The sequence below is a fragment of the Hypanus sabinus genome, chromosome 6 (assembly GCF_030144855.1).
Source record: "Hypanus sabinus isolate sHypSab1 chromosome 6, sHypSab1.hap1, whole genome shotgun sequence".
Taxonomy (NCBI): Eukaryota; Metazoa; Chordata; class Chondrichthyes; order Myliobatiformes; family Dasyatidae; genus Hypanus; species Hypanus sabinus.
The window spans coordinates 173,759,114-173,784,223 of NC_082711.1; the positions used below are offsets into that span (position 1 = coordinate 173,759,114).

General features: G+C 44.3%; 1 protein-coding gene across 2 annotated transcripts in view; it reads left to right on the plus strand.

The window, feature by feature from the left end:
- The window catches only part of dph1 (diphthamide biosynthesis 1), an 808,652-nt gene that overhangs the window by 681,623 nt on the left and 101,919 nt on the right, over positions 1 to 25,110 (plus strand). For both annotated transcript variants that reach the window (XM_059973587.1, XM_059973586.1), the window contains one exon: positions 15,223 to 15,323. In XM_059973587.1, the coding sequence (XP_059829570.1) occupies positions 15,223 to 15,323 (101 nt within the window). The remainder of the gene's footprint in view (positions 1 to 15,222; positions 15,324 to 25,110) is intronic.

Consider the following 25,110-nt stretch of genomic DNA (forward strand, 5'->3'; position numbering starts at 1 on the left):
TTTCTCTTGTTTGTGATAGCTGCTGTCATGCCTTCTTTGTAATTACATCGATATGCTGGGCCCAGGATAGATCTTCAGAGATGTTGACAGTCAGGAACTTGAAGCTGCTCACCCTTTCCAGATCAGGCTTTGCGCAGATGGGGACTTTTTATTCTGTTTGTCTGGTCTATGTCTGTGTGCGTCTGGATGTCTGTGTTCAAGTCTGCTAACCATTAGCATAATTTTAATAAGGATTTAAATTAGTTTAGGTTAGAGATCTGCGTTGATTTGAACAGATGCTTTACTTGGCTTCAAATAGAAACTTTTCTTTCCAGGCTAAAGGTATCTAGCTTTCACAAGGCATTTGTTTATGCGTTAATACAGGATATGTTCTAATATTATATTCAGCTATGCTTCTTTTGGCTTGTAGTTTTTAATTTTAAAATAAACCTATTGAAAAAATCTACAAAGCTCTTGCATATATACTGTACATATGCTTAAAATACTGTGCAAAATGTCTGAGGCACATACAGTAGATATATAGAGCTAGGGTGCCTAAGACTTTTGCACAGTACTGTATTTGTTGATGTGGAGCAGAGAGCGAATTTATAAATCTGGGAGCAAAGGATATTGGGAATGGCGAGGGTAAATATCATGGGAAGAGTGTTGGACAGGTGGCAGAGAAGGAGTGCTGGGGAGGGGGTGGGTGGTGCAAGTACAGACACATCCAGCCCTGAGACACTAGGTAAGGTCACTTGATTCCAAACAATTTGTTGATAGATCATTACAGAATGTCTCTCTGGTGCTTCCTCCACCCTCCCCTCTCCCTTTCCAACCATGATTCCCCTCTCCCTGTCCCCTTCCCACTCTCAGTCCACAATAGAAACCCATATCAGAATCAGGTTTATCTTTGCTTACAAATGTCATGTAATCTGTGCAATACATAAAATTACTACAGTAATATATAAAAGCCTTAGGCACCCTAGCTATATATATGTGCACAGTACTGTATATATACTGTCCATGTATATAGTGTACTATATGTTATTCACAGTGTTGTATATTATTATATTATATATAATATACATTGTATAATAATATTTATTATTTTGTACGTAGAATATATCTGTTTACTCAGATTCTTTAATCCTTGGTGTTGGCTATCTCTCCATCTAATTTAACTTGCAGTTCCCTCTCTCAGTTCTAGTCATAGAGTTATACAACAGGGAAACAGGCCCTTCAACCCAACTGGTCCATGCTAACACTCTCCCTGTTCTCATCCCTTCTCTCCCCATCTTTTTTGTGACCTCTCTCCCTCTTCCTTATTCTTCCTCCTCCCTACCTTCACTCTCTCCTGACAGTATCTCTTACCTCCATACATTTCCTTTTCTTTCTCCTCCCTCCACTCATTTTCACCTTCTATAAATTTAACTAAATTACTGCTGTATTTTTTATTCCTTTTTTAACTTTCCTCATCTTTTTATTTCTTTTCCAAAGATAGTTTATTCAATGGTTATAGTATCACGTTAACAGTACTTTGGTGATACACATGATTTACCGTTTCAAAATATAACCAGCTCTTAGGTATTCAGAACTCACTCGAGACCCGTGGTACCCACTGGTCCCAGTACCACTGTAGCTCCTGGTCTGCTTTCATGAAGTTGATGTGGGTCTAAACGTTGGGCAGTTTGCAGTGGAGGGTTCTCCTGCTATTCTCTAAATGCCATACTTCGATTACAAATTTACTTTGACCTTTGAAGATTTAGAGACGGTGCAGAAGAGATTTACCAGGATGCTACCTGGATTAGAGAGGGTGCAGAGGAGATTTACCAGGATGCTACCTGGATTAGAGAGGGTGCAGAGGAGATTTACCAGGATGCTGCCTGGATTAGAGACGGTGCAGAAGAGATTTACCAGGATGCTGCCTGGATTAGAGAGGGTGCAGAAGAGATTTACCAGGATGCTGCCTGGATTAGAGACGGTGCAGAAGAGATTTACCAGGATGCTGCCTGGATTAGAGAGGGTGCAGAGGAGATTTACCAGGATGCTACCTGGATTAGAGAGGGTATCTCAAGAGTATAGTTTGAGGGAGCTTGTGCTTTTTTCTTTTGAGTGACTGAGGATGAGAGATGAGCTGATAGAGGTGTACAAGGTGATAAGAGGCAGAGATTGAGCAGCAAGTCAGTGACCTTTCCCTAGGGTGGAAATGGCTACTACGAGGTGTCAAAATTTTGAGATGACTGGAGGAAAGGATTGGGGGAACATCACAGGGAGCCAGCAGAGAATGGTGGGTGCATGGAATGGTGATGATGGGGGACCATTTTAGAGCCTCTTTGACTGGCACATGGATGAAAGGAAAATGGAGGGTGACGTGTAAGGAAAGGGTTAGATTGAGCTTAGAGAAAGGTAAAAGGTTGGCACAACATCCGTACCATGCTGTGCAACACACACAGAATGCTGGAGGAACTCAACAGGCCAGGCAGCATCTATGAAGAAGAGTAAACAGTCAACATTTCTGGGCGAGACCCTCAACAGGACAGCACTGTGCTGTTCTATGATACAAGGGGGCAAATGGGACTAGCTTAAATGGGATTATTAGCCAGCATGGCTCAGTTTCGGCCCATTTCCGTACAATATGACTCTGTGTCTCAATAACGCACTGATAGTTGGCATCAGTCTGCAGGAAAGTTGGGCAGCATTTGGCCATGTGGCTCTAGAACCTGCTCCCTGTGACATGGAGATTGGTTCATTTGTGGAGACTGCGGTTGCTTTGGCTGTGAAGCACGTTGCAAACGCGGCCAGTAGACCATCCGTCACCTGCAGGGTCCTAGTCGCTCCAGGCAGCAGGTGTATTTTCTCTGCATTACACTTGCCACAAATCAATTAGCAGGCAAGCGCTGGAAAAGTCCCCCGGAAAGATGTTGCCTGAAATGAAAAGGTGAAACAACAACTTGTTTGCTGCTTATGGATTCATGACACATTACATTCGTGGTGAATGTCATTAGAGTTTGAACTGCCTGAGCTCCTGGGATTAGCCTCGAGGAGTTTACAACATTTCCACTGAATTGTGTTGGATTTGTTTTAATATTCTGTGTCTGCAGCCAAACCCATTAGGCCTTTGTCATTCCACCTGACGGGGAAACTTGATTTTGTGTGTACTCTATTGCATGCAGCCAGTGGTTAGAGTACACTCAGTGGCCACTTTATTAGGTATGTCGTGGTCTTCCGGTGCTGTAGCCCAACTTCTTCAAGGTTCGACGTGCGTTTAGAGATGCTTTTCTGCACACCACTGTTGTAACGTGTGGTTATTTGAGTTATTGTCGTCTCCCAGTCAGCTTGAACCTGTCTGGCCGTTCTCTGACCTCTCTCATTAACGAGGCACTTTCATCCACAGAACTGCCACTCACTGGATGTCTTTGTGTTTCTCACACCATTTTCTGTAAACTCTCGGCTGTTGTGCGTGAAAATCACAGGAGATCAGCAGTTTCTGAGATACTCAAACCACCCTGTCTGTCACCAACAATCATTCCACGTTCAAAGTCACTTGGATCACATTTCTTCCCCATTCTGATGTTTGGTTTGAACAACAACTGAACCTCTTGACCATGTCCGCATGCTTTTATGCATTGAGTTGCTGCCATATGCTTGGATCTTTAGATATTTGCATTAACGAGCAGGTGTACAGGTAGACCTAGTAAAGGGTCACTGGGTGTATTTCTAAAGGATTTACTGTTAAGAGTTTTTAAAAGTTTCTTGAAGATAACCTTGATGGTGGGGAGGTTAGTGCCCATGATGGAGCTGGCTGCGTTTCTAACTCTCTGAGGCTTTTCCCAATCCTGTGCATTGGAGCCTCCATTCGAGGCAGTGATACAGCCAGTCAGGATGCTCTCCATGTTACATCTGCAGAATTATAAAATGGACTCTTTGCTATGGGTCCTGCCTTTCGCCTGCTCCCCCATCCTTACTCAGTGGGCGCCCCAAGCTGTCAGGTCCAGACCCAGATTTATTTATCAAAATATACGGTGAAACGTACCATCTGCGTTAGCAACCAACACAGCCTAGGGATGTGCTTGGGGCAGCCTACAAGTGTCACCACACATTCCAGCGTCGACAGAGCATGCCCACAATGCTCAGCTAAATAACACAGAGCACAACAAGCAACAAAACAACAGCAGCAAAAGAAAGCCCTTTCCTTGCCCCCACTCTCCCTCACACACACACACACACACACACAGACAGGCCTCCAGACTCTAGGACAGGCCTCCAGACCAGGTCAGGCCTCCAGACTCTAGGACAGGCCTCCAGACTCCAGGACAGGCCTCCAGACTCTAGGACAGGCCTCCAGACTCCAGGACAGGCCTCCAGACTCCAGGACAGGACCCCAAACTACAGGACAGGCCTCCAGACTCTAGGACAGGCCTCCAGACTCCAGGACTGGCCTCCAGACTCCAGGACAGGCCTCCAGACTCCAGGACAGGCCTCCAGACTCTAGGACAGGCCTCCAGACTCTAGGACAGGCCTCCAGACTCCAGGACAGGCCTCCAGACTCCAGGTAACGCCCAGTGAGCTCAAATCTAAAAACTCTGAAGATTCATCTCACTATGATTAAAAGGAGAAATAGTTACCTAAAAGCAACACATCTGACACCCAATCAATAGGTTAATTACTATTAATTTTGCAAGGCGTTGCTAATTGATTAGGGATTGATTGCCAACATTAGACAAGATTGTTTAACGTCATCTCCAGTACACAAGTATAAAGGCAAGCAAAATAACTGTTACTCCAGACCTAAAGCAGCACAAAATATATACCGTAGATTCCGGACTACAGAGCGCGCCTGATTAAAAGCCGCACGCTCTAATTTTAGAAAGAAAATCAATTTTGTACTTGTACAAGCCGCACCGGATTTTAAGCCGCAGGTGTCCCACGTTGTAATATGAGATATTTACACAGAAAGATATTACACGTGAGGATTTTTTAACTTTTAATTAAATCCGTATGGTAACATAAACAAATATATATTGCAAATGCTTTTTTTCGAACAGTGCCTGTAACACAGCTACTTTTAAATATACATACGTATCGGTAACACACAAATTACGTTGTGTATACTTTTTTACTGAACAGTGCACGAACAACATTCCAATATCTCCTAACGACTGGTAAAAAAATATATATATACTGCAGCCTACCAGGAAAAGTTATTGATTGCCTTCTTCATCTTCCTCCTGCGCACTAAAACCATCAAAGTCCTCTTCTTCAGTGTCCGAATTGAATAAAACCTCAGGATCTCATCACTCACTTCAGTCTCTTCGTTGTCGCTCTCACTTGAGCGCACGCGGTCCTCTTCATCACACAGCAGTCTAGCCTTTCGAAACCCGCTGGTGATGGTGGATGTTGTGACACTGCTCCACGCATTTAGGATCCACTGGCAGACTTGAGTTAAAGATGCTCTTCGCATGCGTCCTGTTTTGGTAAAGGATTTCTCGCCGCTCGTCATCCAAGCCTCCCACTCAACGCGCAGCGCCACTTTAAATGCCCGGTTCACGCTGATGTCCAGTGGCTGCAAATACTTCGTGGTGCCCCCAGGAATCACAGCTGGAATTGAGTTTGTACTCTTGATGGCAGCTTTCACTGAACTTTCATTGTCAGCCGCTTAAAAAATCACCATCGGTGGAAGCTTTAGTCCGGATGCTGTGCAGCTCAGAACACAAGTAAAATGCGTTCTCTCATGGCCACTTGTTTTCAGTGTGATGGACGAGTCACCTTTTTTATTAACAGTCCGAGTGAGAGGCAGGTCAAACGTCAAAGGTACTTCATCCATATTTATGATATCATCTGGCCCGATGGAATTCTCCGCTATCTTTGTTTGAGTGAATGTGCGGAAGTTAGCAAGCTTTTCCTCGTGGTTGGGAGGGAGCTGCTGACACAGAGTTGTGCGTACCCTGACGGACAGGCCTTTTCGTCTCATAAATCTAAAACACCACGATGGCCCACCTCTAAAATCTTCGATTTTCATTTTGGTGGCAATTGCTTTAGCCTTCAGTCTGATCTGCGCGGTGGAAACACCGCGGCCGCCTGCTGTCTGTGTGTTAACCCAGTCTTCAAGAAAGTTTTCAAGTTCGGGCCATCTGCTATGATTACCTCTGAAAGCTTTTGAAAGCTTTTGAAGTCTTTTTGCATTGACTCAGTTCTTCACGCTGGCGTCTCCACCGTCTCACCATCGATTCATTTATGCCAAGATTATGTGCAGCAGCTCGATTTCCTTCTTCAACCGCCAGATTGATCGCCTTTAACTTAAAAGCTGCATCATATGCTTTTCTTCGAGTGTTTTCTATGTTGATGAGGGTGAGTACAAATGACTGATTTACAATAATTTAATTGTGAAAGTGCACTTGATTTATCGTACAATTTCATTGGACCTCTGTGAACTACTCATCAATTTTATTGGTCTACTGTTACGAGGCAAAATGTTTTTGGCAGCATGAAAAAAAAAACATGCATTAGCCGCACCGTAGTATAGGCCACAGTGTTCAAAGCGTGGGAAAAAAGTAGCGGCTTATAGTCCGGAATTTACGGTAATAAGATAAAGAACACAATAATAAGAAAATACACAGTACATGTACAATACACGTTTGCATGATTAAATGTCCATAAAGTGGCACTGGGCACAGGGGTGTCTGTACATCAGGTGCTTCTGACAGGAAATGATAAAGTCGTGATGATTGAGGGTGTGGAGGGGTGGGTTAGTGGGTGGAGGTGTTGACTAGCTTGACTGCTTGGGGAAAGTAATTGTTTTTTGAGTCTGGTGGTCCTGGTGTGGACACTATTTAGCCTCCTACCTGATGGGAGTGGATTGAACAGTCCATGAGCAAGATAAGTGGGATCCTTGGTGATATTGCAGGCCTGTTTCCGGCACTGTTTCTGTATGTATGTCCTTGATGGCGGGTACCCTGGTGCCAGTGATATGTTGGCGGTTTTGACTACCCATCGTAGAGACTTCGTCTAACATGTTGCAGGAAGGATGGTAGAAGGCACCCGAACTCTGATGGTTCACCAACAATTTGCATATTTCATTTGCAAGCAAGGGGAGAAAAATTGGCACAAAGTGCTGTATTGTCAGTAGGATATGTCCCAATTTCCATTCAGTGTCTACTATATTAGGTACACCTGTACATTTATTCGTTAATCCAATATCGAATAGCCAATCATGTGGTAGCAACTCAATGCATAAAAGGATACAGACATGGTCAAGAGTTTTGTTTGTTTTTCAGACCAAACATCAGAATGGAGAAGAAATATGATCTTGGTTACTTTGGGGAAGAAATGTGATCTCTTCTATTATATTCTTTCACCGTGGAATGATTGTTGGTGCCAGATGGGATGGTTTGAGTATCTCAGAAACTGCTGATCTCCTGGGATTTTCACACACAACAGTCTCTAGAGTTTACTGAGAGTGGTGCGATAAACAAAAAACATCCAGAGGGCGGCAGTTCCGTGGGTTTAAACATTCTGTTAATGAGAGAGGTCAGAGGAGAATGGCCAGTCTGGTTCAAGCTGACAGGAAGGCGACAGTAACTCAAGTAACCAGAGTGATGTGCAGAAGAGCATCCGTGAATGCACAAAATATTGAACCTTAAAGTGGATGGGCCGCAGCAGCAGAAGACCGTGAACGTACACCCAAAGGCCACTTTACTAGATACAGGAGGTACCTAATGAAGTGGCCACTGAGTGCGTAGTCGTCACTGGAAACTCATGAGCTAAAATGGCACAGCAAGTACACACAAGCAGCTTATAATTAATGCTGTAGGTCAGAAGAAGTGGGGAAGGAAGGATGAGGGAGGGAAAATCTTCTAGCATTCCCACTGCAGCCCTGTATTCCTGATAAAAAGTGGACGTGTTGGATGCTCAGAATTGCCATGACCCTGACCTGTCCCAGTAACAGTGCAGCCGCCTGGGCTTCACAGCACTGGTCGTGTAGCAGTGAGTGTAATGCTGTTAGAGTGCCAGTGACCCGGTTCAACTCCGCCACCGCTTTCATGGAGCTTCCTGTCATTTGCTCTCGCTGAAGGAACATGAGGGTTCTCACATAGCAGTCTACAGAGCCATTGATGTGTCGCACTGGGGTCCCCTTCTCTGTGAAACTAATACATTCCTAGGTAAGATAAACTCACAAGACATAGGAGTAGAATTAATCCATTCAGCCCATCCAGTCTGCTCCACCATTCCACCATGGCTGATTTACTATCTCTCTCAACCCCATTCTCCTGCCTTCTGCTCAAAACTTTAGATACCTTTACTAATCAAGAACCTATCAACCTCCACTTTGAATATGCTCAATGATTTGCTCTCTACAGCCATCTGTGACAATGAATTCCTCAGATTTGCCACCCCTGGCTAAGGAAATCCCTCCTCATCACTGTTCTAAAGGCATCCCTCTATTCTAAGGCCGTTCTCACTTGTCCTAGACTCCCCCCCCCAATGGAAACATCTTCTCCATGTCCACTCTATCTAGTCCTTCCAATATTCAGTAGGTTTCAATGAGATGCCTTCTCATTCCTTTAGTGATACAGGCCCAGAGCCATCAAACACTCCTCGTACATTAACCCTCTCATTCCCAGAATAATTCTCATGAACCTCTGGACTCTCTTAAAAGCCAGCACATCCTTTATTTGATCAAGAGCCCCAAACTGCTCACAGTATTCTGTGCAGAAGTACCAAGAGCCTGATATCAGTTAAGAGTTAGATGATGTGTTTGTAGAACAGAAATACCCAATGGACTGAATGGCCTGTTCCTGTATTGTAAAATTCAGAGTAATCTCACAAAGGGAACCATTGCTGTCTTTAAATATGAAAATCACACACATAAATTAAGGAAGTAAACAGCTGAAGCATCTGTTTGTAATGTCACACAAATCTTTATTTTTTCTTTGTGAAGATGTCTCTTTATTGCCCTTTATCTAATTAAAAAATAAAATAAAATTAACAATAAAGCACAGACTGGTAGGACCTGTTCACTGACCTGGATACGGTATGGGAGACAAGGCTTAATTGAAATTGCTCGGTGCAAATAGATGACTGACGATTAACTGTCAGTTTCAATAGAGCGAATGTTATCCCGTGTCTTGTTTCCATTTACTTGCTAATTTATTTCGCCTCATTTGGCTTGTGACTTTACAACATCTCTGCATCTCTCCCACCATTCTGTCTGCCCTCTTTCCCATTCTCCCTGGATACCTGCACGTCCTCATGCGAGTCACAGAGTCATAGAGCACTGATGTAGGCCCTTTGGCCCGTCTGCTCTGTGTTAGTCTGTCTAATCCCATACCAGGACAATAGCTCTCCATATCCCTCCCATCCACGCACTTATCCAAACTTCTCATAAATGTTGAAAACGATTACGCTCCACACACTCACCATCCTGTAAGTGAAGAAATTGCTCCTCAGGTTCTCCTTCAATATATCACCTTTCACCCTTACCCTATCAGGCCTCACCCAATCTCAGTGGAAAAAACCTGCTTTCATTTACCCTATCTATAACCCTCCTAATTTTGTACACCTCTATCAAATCTCCCCTCAAACTGAGTTCTGGAAAATTTATTGTAATTCTTTTCTGGCTGGAGATTAAATATTTCACCTTTCACCCTTAACCTATGACCTCTAGTCCTAATTAACCTCTAGTAAGAGCTGTGCTTAGGGTAATTCCTGGATTTGACAAGATGGCTGGTTATTGATTACTGTTCAGCATTCAACACCATTATACCCTCAGTATTAATCAGCAAGCTCTCAAACTTGGGCCTCCATATCTCCCTCTGCAACTGGATCTTTGAGTTCCATATTGGGAGACGCAGTCAGTACAGATTGGAAGTAACATCTTCTCCTCACTGACAATCTACACTGGGTTAGCCCAGTGCTCTGCTCTCTCTAAAATGTTTGGCTAGGCACAGATCAAACCGCATCTATAGATTTGCCAATGACACAACTATTGTTGGCAGAATTTCAGGTAGTGACAAGGAGGCGTACAGGAGTGAGGCAGATCAGCTGGTGGAATGGTGTCGCAACAGCAACCTTGCACTCAATGTCAGTAAGACCAAGGAATTGATTGTGGACTTCAGGAAGGGAAAAGTAAGAGAACACACCAGTCCTCATCGAGGGGTCGGCGGTAGAATGGGTGGGCACTTTCAAGTTCCTGGGTGTCAACATCTCTGAAGATCCATTCTAGGCCAAACATATTGAAGCAATTACAAAGGCACGACAGTGACTGTATTTCATTAGGAGTTTAAGGAGACTTGGTATATCACCTAAAACACTCACAAATTGGTACGGAGAGGCCACTGCGCAGCATCGGAAAAGCTGCAGAAAGATTGCAAACTCAGCCAGCACCATCGTGGTCAGGCCTCTGCAGCATAGAGGACATCTTGAAAAGCCGATTCCTCTAAAAGGTGGAATCCATCATTAAGGATCCTCATCAACCAGGACCTGCCTCTTCTCATTGCTGCCATTAGGGAGGAGGTACAGGAGCCTGAAGGCACACACTTAATGCTTCAGGAACTGCTTCTATCCTTCCACCTTCAGATTTCTGAATGGACAATCAACTCATATAGGCTACCTCACTACTTTTTTTCTCTATTTGCACTAATTTAATTTATTTATATATTTCTTACTGTAATGTATAGTTTTTAATATGTATTGCAATGTCTATTCCTGCCTCAAAACAACAAATTTCATGACATATGCCAGTGATACTAAACCTGATTCTGTTGTTGGAAGTGTTCAAAGTTCAGAATAAAATTTATTATCAGAGTACATACATATCACCAAATACAACCCCGAGATTCTTTTTCCTGAGATTCTTGTTCTACAGCAAAGCTATGGAATAGTAACTGTAAACAGGATCAATGAACACTAAATGCAGATATAAATAAATGCTATGCCAAATTACTTCAAGTTCAACTTAACCCTTCCCTCCTGCATAACTCTCTCATTTCCCTTTCATCCATGTGCCTAGGAGTCTCTTAAATGTCCCTGACTTATCAGCCTCTACCACCACACCTGGCATGCACCCATCACTCTGCATAAAAATAATTACATCTGACATCCCCACTATACTCTCCTCCAATCACCTTAAAATGATGTCCTATTGTATTAACCATTTCTGCTGTTGGAAAATTCTCTGGCAGTTCAGTCTATCTAAGCCACATCATTACTTACACCCCTACCAAGTCCCCTCTCATCCTCCTTCACTCCAAAGAGAAAAGACCTAGCTCGCTCAACCTTTCCTCGTAAAACATGCTCTGTAATCTAGGCAGCGTCCTGGTAAATCTCCTCTGCACTCTCTGTCCGTGAAGTATTGAATAATAAGCACCAGAAACTACACCGTGTCACCAGGGATATTATTGCTTGGCTTAGAATAACACTGACTCAGTAAATAAAGTAAACATGATGGGAAGTAAGATTGGGATTAAGATTGAGCTCGAGCCTAGTGTATATACAGTACAACAGCTTTGGTAACTTCAGGGTCACCTAAGGATTTTACAGTCAATTAATTTTTATGTGTAATCGTTATTACAATGCAAACAAAGTTTGCACACAGCAGACAGCAATGTTATAATGAGCTCACAATCTCCTTCGGGATAAGTTACAGTCAGCATGTTGGAGTAATTCTAAACATTTACAAGGAGAGGTTGGACAAAGTTGGGTGTTTTTTTCTGAAGCGACAGAGGCTGGATGGAGACCTGATAGGAGTTTATGAGATTATGAGAGGCATAGACAGACAGCTGGTATCGTTTTCCCAGGGTCAAACTGTCTAAAACTGGGGGTGAGGGGGTAAATTCAAAGGAGATGTGTGGGGCACGGGAGTGGTGAGTGTTTGGAATGCCCTGCCAAGGATGATGGTGGAGGCTGAAACCATAGAGGTTTTTAAAGGCTCTGAATGTGCAGAGAATGTTTTAAGAAGAAGGCAGTAGTTTATTTACAAATAAAAGAAAGAAAGATTAGCTTTATTTAACGTACATTTATTAAAGCATACAGTGAAATGCATGGTTTTTGCCTAACGACTAACACAGTCCAAGGACGTGCCCACAAGTGCTGCCATGCTTCCAGCAACAACATAGCATGCCCGCTTCTTACTAATCCTAACCCTAACCATGTGGTTTGGAATATAGGAGGAAACCCATGTGTTCACGGGGAGAACATACAAACTTGTTTTAGCCAGCGCTGGAGCTGAACCCTGAACAGTGACCATTGGCGTTGTACAGCGATGTGCTAACCACTATGCTGCCCTGACACCCTTTTGGGCATACTTGGGCATTTAATTGTTAGCTTAATTAGTTTGGCACAATATTGCAGGCCAGAGGACCTGTTCCTGTGCTGTGCTGTACTGTTCTGTTCCACTAACATTCTTTGCTAGTTTACATTGACCTGGAAATAGAACATCAGAACAATGGCACCTTAAACAGTGCAGCATCACTGGCACCTTAAACAGTGCAGCATCACTGGCGCCTTAAACAGTGCAGCATCACTGGCTCCTTAAACAGTGTGACATCACTGGCACCTTAAACAGTGCAGCATCACTGGCACCTTAAACAGTGCAGCATCACTGGCACCTTAAACAGTGCGACATCACTGGCACCTTAAACAGTGCAGCATCCCTGGCACCTTAAACAGTGCAGCATCACTGGCTCCTTAAACAGTGCAGCATCACTGGCTCCTTAAACAGTGCAGCATCCCTGGCGCCTTAAACAGTGCAGCATCACTGGCACCTTAAACAGTGCAGCATCACTGGCGCCTTAAACAGTGCGACATCACTGGCACCTTAAACAGTGCGACATCACTGGCGCCTTAAACAGTGCGACATCACTGGCGCCTTAAACAGTGTGACATCACTGGCACCTTAAACAGTGCAGCATCACTGGCACCTTAAACAGTGCGACATCACTGGCACCTTAAACAGTGCAGCATCACTGGCACCTTAAACAGTGCGGCATCACTGGCGCCTTAAACAGTGCAGCATCACTGGCACCTTAAACAGTGCAGCATCACTGGCACCTTAAACAGTGCAGCATCCCTGGCGCCTTAAACAGTGCAGCATCACTGGCACCTTAAACAGTGCAGCATCACTGGCACCTTAAACAGTGCAGCATCACTGGCACCTTAAACAGTGCAGCATCACTGGCACCTTAAACAGTGTGACATCACTGGCACCTTAAACAGTGCAGCATCACTGGCACCTTAAACAGTGCAGCATCCCTGGCGCCTTAAACAGTGCAGCATCACTGGCACCTTAAACAGTGCAGCATCACTGGCACCTTAAACAGTGCAGCATCACTGGCACCTTAAACAGTGCAGCATCACTGGCACCTTAAACAGTGTGACATCACTGGCACCTTAAACAGTGCAGCATCACTGGCACCTTAAACAGTGCAGCATCCCTGGCGCCTTAAACAGTGCAGCATCCCTGGCACCTTAAACAGTGCAGCATCACTGGCGCCTTAAACAGTGCAGCATCACTGGCACCTTAAACAGTGCAGCATCACTGGCACCTTAAACAGTGCAGCATCACTGGCACCTTAAACAGTGCAGCATCACTGGCACCTTAAACAGTGCAGCATCCCTGGCACCTTAAACAGTGCAGCATCACTGGCACCTTAAACAGTGTGACATCACTGGCACCTTAAACAGTGTGACATCACTGGCACCTTAAACAGTGTGACATCACTGGCACCTTAAACAGTGCGACATCACTGGCACCTTAAACAGTGCAGCATCCCTGGCACCTTAAACAGTGCAGCATCACTGGCACCTTAAACAGTGCAGCATCACTGGCACCTTAAACAGTGCAGCATCACTGGCTCCTTAAACAGTGCAGCATCACTGGCACCTTAAACAGTGCAGCATCACTGGCACCTTAAACAGTGCAGCATCACTGGCACCTTAAACAGTGCAGCATCACTGGCTCCTTAAACAGTGCAGCATCACTGGCGCCTTAAACAGTGTGACATCACTGGCGCCTTAAACAGTGCAGCATCCCTGGCGCCTTAAACAGTGTGACATCCCTGGCGCCTTAAACAGTGTGACATCACTGGCACCTTAAGCAGTGCAGCATCCCTGGCCTAGTGCACCAAAGTTCCAGACCTATTGCACAGCCACTCCTGAATAACAACACTTCATACCGTCACTGAGTAATAGGACTCAGAAACAGGCCCTGCGCCCCAACTCATCCATTCCGACCAAGTTGCCCAATAAGCCAGTCCCATGTGTTCCACGTCCCTCTAAAGGGGCAGTGTGTATAGTGGTCAGGATAATGCTGTTACAGCGCCGGCGATCCTGGTTCATGTCCCTCCACGGTCAGTAAGGTGTCTGTATGTTCTCCCCGTGACTGCGTGGATTTCCTCCAGGTGATGAACTTTGCTCCCACATTCCAAGACGTACGAGTGAGTACATCTCAAAGACATGGGTGAGATTGGGTGGTGTGGGTTCTTTGAAATAGAAGGCCCTGTTACCATGCTGCATCTCTAAGTAAGCCTCTCGTCGCCTTGTACCTGTCCAAATGTATTTTACATATTCCTTCTGGGTGCTGGGGTGGAGATATGTCTCTAACAAAGGCACTCCTTCCCTCCGCCAGCCTGCAGGTCACCCTTGGACAAGGTGTAGCACCTGCTTAGCCCCCTGATCAGGGTCACATGAAGCCTTGGGGGCAGGAGGTGGATGGTCGTGTGAGCAGCCAGTGCATTTCACAAGACCTGGTTGTGCAACCACTGACGCCAGGCAGACAAACTCTGAAACATCAAAACATACCATGAAGTGTCTCACTTGCGTCAAATCAAATCAGTGAGGATTGAGCTCGCAAGTGGCGCTATGCTTCCTGCAGCCATGGTAACATGATCAAGCTCTCTAACCCTAACCAGTCTGTCTTTGAACTGTGGGAGGAAACGGAACGCCTGGAGGAAACTCAAGTGGTGATGCGGAGAACCTACGAACTTTTTAGAGACAGCAGAGGGATTCAAGCCCCAATCGTACAGCTGGTGCTGTGAAGCGTTGCACTAGCTGTTACACACCATTAGCTGCCCCCTTTGCAATTGTACTGCCCTTACTGCACTTTTTTAAACATGAGACATTCTGCCAAAGGAAGCATCTATGGAAATGAATAAACAGTCGACGTTTTGGGCTGAGATCCTTCTTCAAGACTCAAATAGATATTTACTGCCTCTTTTGCCTTACTGTTATTCTGTCCTTATTTTTCAGCACTTGGAGACGCAGCTTCAGGGTCTCAACCTGCCATACGTCAACGTCCTCTTATCCGAGATCTTCCCAGACAAACTCCGGCTTTTCCAGGAAGTGGAAGCGTAAGTACGCCACAGTTACTCCGGCCTCTAATGATCAAACTCGCAAGGCAAGGCATTGCAAAACCACAGGCTGCATCATTTTAAAGGGCAGTGATTCTGTGAATCTGTGCCAAGGAAATGTTTTGAAGCACAGCGTGCATTTCCACAGCTTTCTAATGCCTCTGACATCAAAGAACCTTCCTGAGTAGCTTACAAAAGACAGGATGTGTGAACAGACATGACATTAAAAGATATGAGGCAAGGATTGTTAATGTCACAGATTAACTCAGATCTAATTGAATAAGAGAACACGTTCATGGAGTTAACCTCTCCTTTAATTCACAAACTTCAATTGTGATTAAAATTCCAGTACCAATGTTGGAAAACACTCACAGTCATAACATCAAGAAATGTGGCAGCCAGTTTGCTAACGGCAAGCTCTCGTAGAAGAATGTGCGGCAGTGATCAGATTATATGTTTGGATAATTGATGTGAGAGTTATTGTAGAGAAAGTTACTCAGGTAAGTTTTGACGCAGATTGGTAGGTGTATAGAATGTGTTGCTAGAGTGGTGGGAGAGGCACTATAAACACCTGCCAAAATATTGAACAGCCATATTAAATTTCCCCTTAACCTTCAGTGTTGCAGGAAGAAGCTACGATAGTGAAGGTTAACAGGAGATTTAATGGGAATATTCTGTACGCAAAACTGAAGCTGCACATCTCAGTATAGTTCTACTAAGCGGCAAATTATCTACAGACTGAACACAAGAGATTGCACAGATGCTGGAAATCTTGAGCAACAAACACAATGCTGGAGGAACTCAGCGGGTCAGACAGCATCTGTGGAGTGGAGTAAACAGTCGATGTTTTGGGCCGAGACCCTTCATGAGGTCTGAAAAGGATAAGAAGGCGTGGCAGGGGGTAGGTGGGGAAGGAGTACAAGCTGGCAGGTGAAAGGTGAGAGGGAGGGGGAATTGGGTCATGAAGTAAGAAGCTGGGAGGGGATAGGTGGAAGAGATAAAGAGCTGAAGAAGAAGGAATCTGATAGGAGAGTGCAGTGGACCATGTAAGAAAGGGAAGGAGGAGGGCAACCAGAGAGATTTGTTGGGCAGAGGAGGAGAAGGGGTGAGAGAGGAGAACCAGAATAAGGAATGGAAAAAGAGAAAAGGGGGGAGAAGAGTGAAATTACTGGAAGTTAAAAAAATAGATGTTCTTGCTGTTAGGTCGGAGGCCTAACCCCTTTCTCGCCACGAGTTTGTAGGCTACAGACAGAGTTCAGGGCCTTAAGCAATGTCTCTGTCTTCAGATCAAACACATTTCATCTTTATTAAAACCGCGGATGTTTCGTGGACTCATCATCTGGTTGCTGTAGCAGAATTGTGATATTGATCTCGTACTGTCAGTATCCCTGTGATAACTGTGAGAACAAAAACACTGTAAATCCTTCCTCCAGCTTGAAAAGCCTTCCGGGTTAGTTTTATTTTGATCCCTGTTACACAAAGAGCATAGATCAAGGCCATTTCAGTCCATCAGGTCCCTCCTGGCTCCTTGAAAGTGCTATTAAATTTTCTTCCAGTCTCAATGCCCCTACCAGCTGGAAGAAGGAGGACTGAGAGTCCAAGGGGGCACCTCAATCTTTAGACCAAGCGCCATTTTGGGACATAAACGCAAGAGATTCTGCAGAAGCTGGAAATCTTGAGCAACACAGAGAATACTGAAGGAACTCAGCAGGTTCCAGCAACATCTGTGGAGAGGAATAAATGGTGAACATTTCAGGCTGAGAGCCTTCATCAGGACTGGAAAGGAAGGGGGCGGAAGCCAGAACTGGAATTGGGGGGGTGGGGAGGAGTACACGCTGGCAGTGGAGAAGACGGGAGAAAGGCATTGAAAATAAAATCAGCCAGGATGGAATGGCAAAGTGAACTCTTTGGGCCAAATGGCTGAATTCTGCTCGTATACCTTACATGCACCTGCAAGGATGGCGAGGGCCACGCCTGACGTTGCAGCCCTGAAGACAGACCACCAGCAACACAGCATTGATCAGCCTGAACAACGCACCCAAAGGCCAGGACTTGAATCCACATTCTGACTCAGGAACGAGTGCCACAAATTGGCCTGGGCCTGGCCTATGAAATAAAATTACAGGGTATGAAAGTGTTCACTCTCACTAACAATCAGCTCCCTACTGGGATTATCAGTGCACACAATATAACGCTCACAGCTGCAGGAGCTACTAGACAGCTAACCACCTCATCACTCGTCTGCAGAGCTCAATTATGGAGCAGTCAATTACTTGAGGTCAGCACGGTCTGGTAAGAGGAAACTGGAATATTTTAAAATATCTCCTTCTCACCTCCTTCAGTTCCACCCAGCTTGACATTAAATAGTCAGCTCACAGCCCAGCACAGCTCAGATTCAGCTCTGTAAGGAAAGAGGAAACGACAACAAGCTTTCACCTTGGGTCAGTGGTCAGCGGGAAGAGGATCCTCTGACCATTATAGAGCGATGTGAGGTTGCAGCTTGAGGGTGCTGGATGCCCCTGAGGTGGTACTCTGCTGCGTGCCCGCTGTGGATGCACCTCACTCCAACATTTTGCAGATACACTGATTCCTTCGCGCAGTGCCAACGCAGAGCTGCACAGATGAAGCTGTCGTCTTCTATTAAACTGAGACACAAGCGAGGCTGCAAATGCTGGAATCTGGAAAAAGAAACAGAAAACTTGAGAAACTCAGTGGGTCAGGAAATGGATTGTCGGCATTTTGAGTCAAGACCTCTTCACTGCTGTGGAAGTAAAACCACTTCTTGAGATAACTGTTGAAGATGAGAATTATCCCCTTTGCTCTGACCAGATGTATCCCAATGGTCATAAAGAAAGCTTTTGGCAATTGGCCTTACATAAATCAAAGTATTGAGTACAGGGGATGGGATGTTATGTTGAAGTTGTGTAAGCCATTGGTGAGGGTTAATTTGGAGTACTGTGTGCAGTTTTGGTCACCTACCTACAGGAAAGGGGTAAGTAAGGTTGAAAGGGTACAGAGAAATGACAAGGATGTTGCCAGGACTGGAGGACCTGAGTTATAAAGAAAGATTGAAAAGGTTAGGACTTTATTCAATGGAATGTAAAAGGTTAAGAGGAAATTTGATAAGGTTATAAAAAATTATGAGTAGTATAGATAGGGTTATATAGTATAGATAATATAAACAGCAAGAGGCTGTTTCCACTGAGGTTGGGTAGGACTACAACCAGATGTCATGGATTAAGTTTGAGAGGCAAAAAGTTTAAGGGGAACATGAGGGGAAATTTCTTCACTCAGAGGGTCGTCAGAGTGTGGAATGAACTGCAAGTGGCACATGTGAGTTCAATTTCAGTGTTTAAAGGAATTTTGGATAGGTACAAGGATGGTAGGGGTATGGAGGGCTATGGTCCAAGTGCAGGTTGATGGGAGTAGGCAGTTTAAATGTTTCAGTATGGACTAGATGGGCCAAAGGGCTCGTTTCAGTGCTGCATTTTTCTGTGACTCTCAGCCTTCTTGTTGGATACCTTTACCACATTACTAGTGGTATATCTTCAAAAATAATGTGTTATCTTTATAAGAGCAAGTCTTTTTTTCCTTCTGGGATCCAGTGAGTATGTGAGCTTTTTGGGGAAGCCAGTAACGTTAATGGCTTGACTTGTCAGATGACGTACTCCTATCCTCTTTCTTATGGCAACATGTCCTTGTGTGCAGAGGGAGGAGAGTATAGGAGCCAAGGGAAATAGAGGACAATGTTGTAACTGGAGTGAGGATGGAAGAAGGGTGCCAAGGGGCAAGATAGTGGAGAGGAGGGATTGAAAGAGAAGAGAATGAGGGACTGGGTAGATTGATGGTGGGGTGGGTTGGTAAGCAAAAGGGAAACAATGGAAAAAGACATGGAGTGGGTATTGCTGGGAATCGGAGAGGATCCAGAGGTGGTTCATGAGAATGATCCCAGGAACGATAGGGTTAACATATGAGGAGCATTTGATGGTTCTGGGCCTTTATTCGCTGGAGATTAGAAGAATAAGGGGAGATCTCATTGAAATCTATCGAATATTGAAAGGCCCAGATAGAGTAGATGTCGAGAGGTTGTTTGCAATAGAGAGTCTAGGACCAAAGGGCACAGGCTCAAAGTACAGAGATGAAGAGGAATTTCTTTAGCCACAGGGTGGTGAATCTGTGTGTTGAAAGGGAAAATAAATCAGCCATGAACAAAGGGCTGAGCAGGCTTAATGGGCCAAGTGGCCTAATTTTGCTTCTATGTCTTATGGACATCTGTGCCTGAGACATGTGTGTCTGTCTGTATCGAGAGAGAGAAAAGGAGAGAGTGAGTTGTCAACTTAAATATGAATTGCTTTCATTTTGTGATACAGTACCTGAGCAATGGAAAACTTCACATGGGTTACTGGGAGCTTTACAGGAGGGAACAGCGGGCTGCACACCTCCAATGCTCAGTGATTTCCGCCACTAGGGCTTTCCTCATTCGGTATTTGAGACATATGAAGACTTATTGATAGAAATTGATTGCTAGAGTTAACCAACATCTCCATTATTGTTATATCATACTAGCGTGATTGATGGTGTTTGTGTACCTCTGAGATCATTAGAAAAACAAGAAAGGACAGACATTTATAAGTGTCTTTTAAGAACTCATAACAGTAACTCCTTTAGAAATATACCCAGTGGCCCCTTTATTTGGTCTACCTGATCACCAGCTCTTTAATGGAAATAGCTAATAAGCCAATCATGTGACAGCAACTCGATATAAAAAAGCATGCAGACATGGTCAAGTGGTTCAGTCGTTGTTCAGACCAAATATCAGAATGGGGAAAAAATGTGATCTAAGTGACTTTGACCATGGAATGATAGTTGTTGCCAGAGTGGGTGCTTAGAGTATCTCAGAAGCTGCTGATCTCCTGGGATTTTCATGCACAACAAAGAATGACATGATAAGCAAACAAAACATCTAATGAGTGGCAGTTCTGTGGGTAAAAATGCCTTGTTAATGAGGGGCTCAGAGGAGAATGGCCAGACTGGTTCAAGCTGACGGGAAGGTGACAGTAACTCAAACAACCACAGTGCTGTGCAGAAGAGCATCTCTGAATGCACAACATGTTGAACCTTGGAGTGGACAGGCAGAAGACCATAAACATACGCTCAGTGGTACAGGAGGTAACTAGTAAAGTGGCCACTGAGTGTAAAGGAGTGTAAATGGAGCGTGTTAGACAATTTGTGCAAAGCAAGCTTCAACAAACAGGAGTGAGACAATAGCCTGCTGGTCTGCTTTCATGACATTGATGTAGGACTAAACGTTGGGCAGTTTGCAGTGGAGGGTTCTCCTGCTATTCTCTAAATGCCATGGGACTTTTACTGTGAACCTGCACGTGTTGGATTTGATAGTCTAATCAAAAAGACGGCATCTCAGTCAGTGCAGCGTAGCCTCAGTAGAGCTTTGGGAATGTCAACTCCGATTATGTGCTGAAGTCTCAGGAGTCGGACTTGATTTCAGTACACTCTGTCTCGCTGCCGAAAGAATTAGCAACACAGTTTACTGTATCATGCATCACGATATAAGATTACAGGGTAGTCAATAATAAATTGGAGGAGTTCTGGTAAAGGGAGCCCTTGTAATAATTTTGAACATCTGCTTCTGTCTGTTACATGCAGCTTGACATTAATTGTTTTTTGAGCTCAGATGTTGTGGTGTTTGCATTAAGGATGGATCTGCCGGTGTGGGCTGATGGCTTCAGAATGGAACAGGTGCCAAGTCAGGGGGTAGCTTTCTGCCACAACTCATACCCACTTGAGGTTGGTGCGAGATCCATCTAACAGACACTGTGTGCAGTTCAGCTCCCCTGTGTTTCTGAAGCTGGAGCACAGGGTCAGAAACCAGCTGGAGATGATCCTGTGTGCTGTGGTGTTCTGCTGGGGTTTGTTTTACAAGATTTGTCCATTGTCTTACAGAAACCTAGCTTCAAGATTTCCAGAGTCCTTGTGAAAGGTCTTGGCCCAAAACATCAACTTTTTATTCCCCTCCACAGATGCTGCCTGACCTGCTGAGTTCCTCCAGCATTTTGTGTGTGTTGTTGTAGATTTCCAGCATCTGCAGAATCCTTTGTGTTTCAGGAGTTCCAGGGGAAGTTTGTGGCAGCACATTATCACAGGAACTGGCCTCCCCCTCCATGGACCCTGACTAATACTTCTCACCTAAGTATGAGATCTGTAAAACAGCCAGCATAATCAAAGGCTCTACCCAAACCAGACATCCTCTCTACTCCCCTCTCCCAGCAGGGGGAAGATACAAAAGCCTGAACGGCAAAGTGAGAGCAGCATAGCGTAGCACAGGGGTGGGCAAACTTTTTGACTTGTGGGCCACAAAGGGTTCTAAAATTTGACAGGGGGGCCGGACCAGGAGCAGATGGACGGAGTGTTTTGGTAACACACCTCATAAGAGAAAATAAAATATCATGGGATATGTAGAAAACATGTGCTTTAATTTCAATTGAAAATGAACAAATGCATTACAACAAAATATCTGTCTTTGAAGTCCCATGGTATTTAGCTATTTATTGAAATGACTTTTAAAACACTGAAAATTAAATGAATAAAATACAGCTTTTTTTTAATAGTAACAGTTATTATTTTAAAGCACTGAAAATTCTGTTATCCTTCAAGATATTATCATCATCACTCTCCTCCTGCCTGTCTTTATTTCAATAACAGTAGGAGATGCAGGTCTACTTGTCTTGCTCCTTCTTATTCAATTGTCCCCTGTGCCAAAACTCAACAACGACCAGCACAAGGACAGAACAGTGACAGCGCGCCAGTATGCGGAGCGCGTTATTTGATCTGGAGCGCATTTTTTATTATGAGAACGTACATGCACCTGCGCACTACTCATGTCCATCACTTAACAGAAATGACATGAAACATGTAAGGCTTATTGAAAAAAAATATTTTCAAATGCATTTTTTACATAACACAACGAAGAAACTTATTTTTAATTTCAGTGGGAACAGTGTTGTTGGTCTCCCTTTTTAGCTAGCGCATCAAAGTCTGGATTTAGTTTTGTTGTGGCGATTCTCAGGATGGATCTGAGGTGTTGGTCAGTTAACTTGGATCTGTGGCTGGCTTTGTTGATGTTCATGACGCTGAACGCCTGTTCACACAAATAGGTCGAGCCGAACAAAGAGTAAAGCGCAAATGTGGAGTAATACGCTGCAACTCAACAAAGGTCAATGTGTAGCGGTGTGCTACAGGCAGCGCTAAAATTACGACATGGAGTCGGTAACTGCAGTCGAAGAAAAAAACTTTATACGAAATCCCCAGCCTCACTTTTAAGCCTCCCTCAACCTGCCCCCCATGGCACAGAGGCTCCAAAGCTCTGTGCTCGCAAATCCCCGCAGGCTATCTCCCTTAGCCGGAACGCTGGCTAATTGTGAGCCGGTTTGGATGTGCCAGGAAATGGGTCGCCACAAATGTATATAGAGTGCGTCATCTATTGGGAAAACGCCAGAATTGCGGGGAAAAAAACGTTAACAAGGTTTATTAATATAATTTCATCAAGTTCTGCGGGCCGGATTAAAAAGCTTAACAGGCCGCATATGGCCCCCGGGCCATAGTTTTCCCATGCCTGGCGTAGCAGTTAGTGTAACATTAAACAGTGCCAGCGATCGAGGGCCAGCACAGTCTGTAAGGAGCTTGTGCATTCTCCCCATGACTGCATAGGTTTCCCCTGGGTGCTCCGGTTTCCTTCCTCCTTCCAAAGACATATAAGTTGAGGTTAGTAAGTTATGGGCATGCTTTATTGGTGCTGGAAGCATGGCAACTCCTGTGGGGTTCCCAGCACATTCTTGGATTGTCTTGGTCATTGACGTAAAGGACGCATTTCACTGTACAGTATATTTTGATGTTTTGATGTACATGACAGATAAAGCTGATCTATAACATTTTGGAAAGCACCTACCACCAAGTCCTACCCCACTGCTATCAGACTCTTAAATGGACCTCCTGTATGACAAGATAGAATGATGGCCTCACAATCTATCTCCTGATGATCTTGCACTTGATCATTTACCTGCACTGCACTTCGTTGATATCTTCGACTCTTTACTCTGCATTGTTATTGTTTCACCTTATTCTAGCTGAATGCACTGTTTAATAGTTTAGAAAACCTACAGCACTATACAGGCCTTTCGGCCCACAAAGCTGTGCCGAACATGTCCTTACTTTAGAACTACCTGGGCTTACCTTATAGCCCTCAATTTTTCTAAGCTCCTGGTAACTATCCAGGAGTCTCTTAAAAGACCCTACCATTTCCACCTCCAACACCACCGACAGCCCATTCCACACACTCACCACTCTCTGCTTAAAAAACTTACCCTGACATCTCCTCTGTACCTAAATTTGATGTGTATGAATAGTATGCAGGATAAGAATTTTGCAGTATCCTAGTAGATGTAACAATAATAAACCAATACCAATTATATATATACACACATCCTCACCTCCACATCCTAATTGTATTAAAACTAACATCTCTTTTAATTCTTTCTTCCATTATGCACATTTCCCATAGTGTCTGCATAATTGGCAAGTAACAACAGGGTCAATGTAACTCACTGCTTGTCAACAACTAAATATCAACATCCTCTGACTGCTATATCCAGAAGGTCATCTGTACCAGAGCTCAAAGTAAGAATTCAAAGTCAAAATAAATTTAAAGTGCGTATATGTTACCAAGTGCAGAGAGACAGGCGGGTGTAAAATGAGGGTAGAAGCAAAAAGTAGTAAGGTGAAAAGTAAAAGTGACAGGCAGGCAAATCCAGGGCAAAAAGCAAAAAGAGCTACTTTTCAACATAATTGTATAAGGGCTAAGAGTGTTGAAAAAACAAGCCTGAAGGCTTTGTGTGTCAATGCGGGGAGCATTCGTAACAAGGTGGATGAATTGAATGTGCAGATAGTTATTAATGAATATGATATAGTTGGGATCACAGAGACATGGCTCCAGGGTGACCAAGGATGGGAGCTCAACATCCAGGGATATTCAATATTCAGGAGGGATAGACAGGAAAGAAAAGGAGGTGGGGTAGTATTGCTGGTTAGAGAGGAGATTAACGCAATAGAAAGGAAGGACATTAGCCTGGAGGATGTGGAATCGATATGGATAGAGCTGCATAACACTAAGGGGCAGAAAACGCTGGTGGGAGTTGTGTACAGGCCACCTAACAGTAGTAGTGAGGTTGGGGATGGCATTAAACAAGAAATTAGAAATGCATGCAATAAAGGAACAGTATTTATAATGGGTGACTTCAATCTACATAAAGATTGGGTGACCAAATTGGTAAGGGTGCTGAGGAAGAGGATTTCTTGGAATGTATGCGGGATGGTTTTCTGAACCAACACGTCGAGGAACCAACTAGAGAGCAGGCCATTCTAGATTGGGTATTGAACAATGAGGAAGGGTTAATTAGCAATCTTGTCGTGAGAGGCCCCTTGGGTAAGAATGACCATAATATGGTGGAATTTTTCATTAAGATGGAGAGTGACATAGTTAATTCAGAAACCAAGGTTCTGAACTTAAAGAAGGGTAACTTTGAAGGTATGAGGCGTGAATTAGCTAAGATAGACTGGCAAATGATACTTAAAGGGTTGACGGTGGATATGCAATGGCAAGCATTTAAAGATCGCATGGATGAACTACAACAATTGTTCATCCCAGTTTGGCAAAAGAATAAACCAGGAAAGGTAGTGCACCCGTGGCTGACAAGGGAAACTATGGATAGTATCA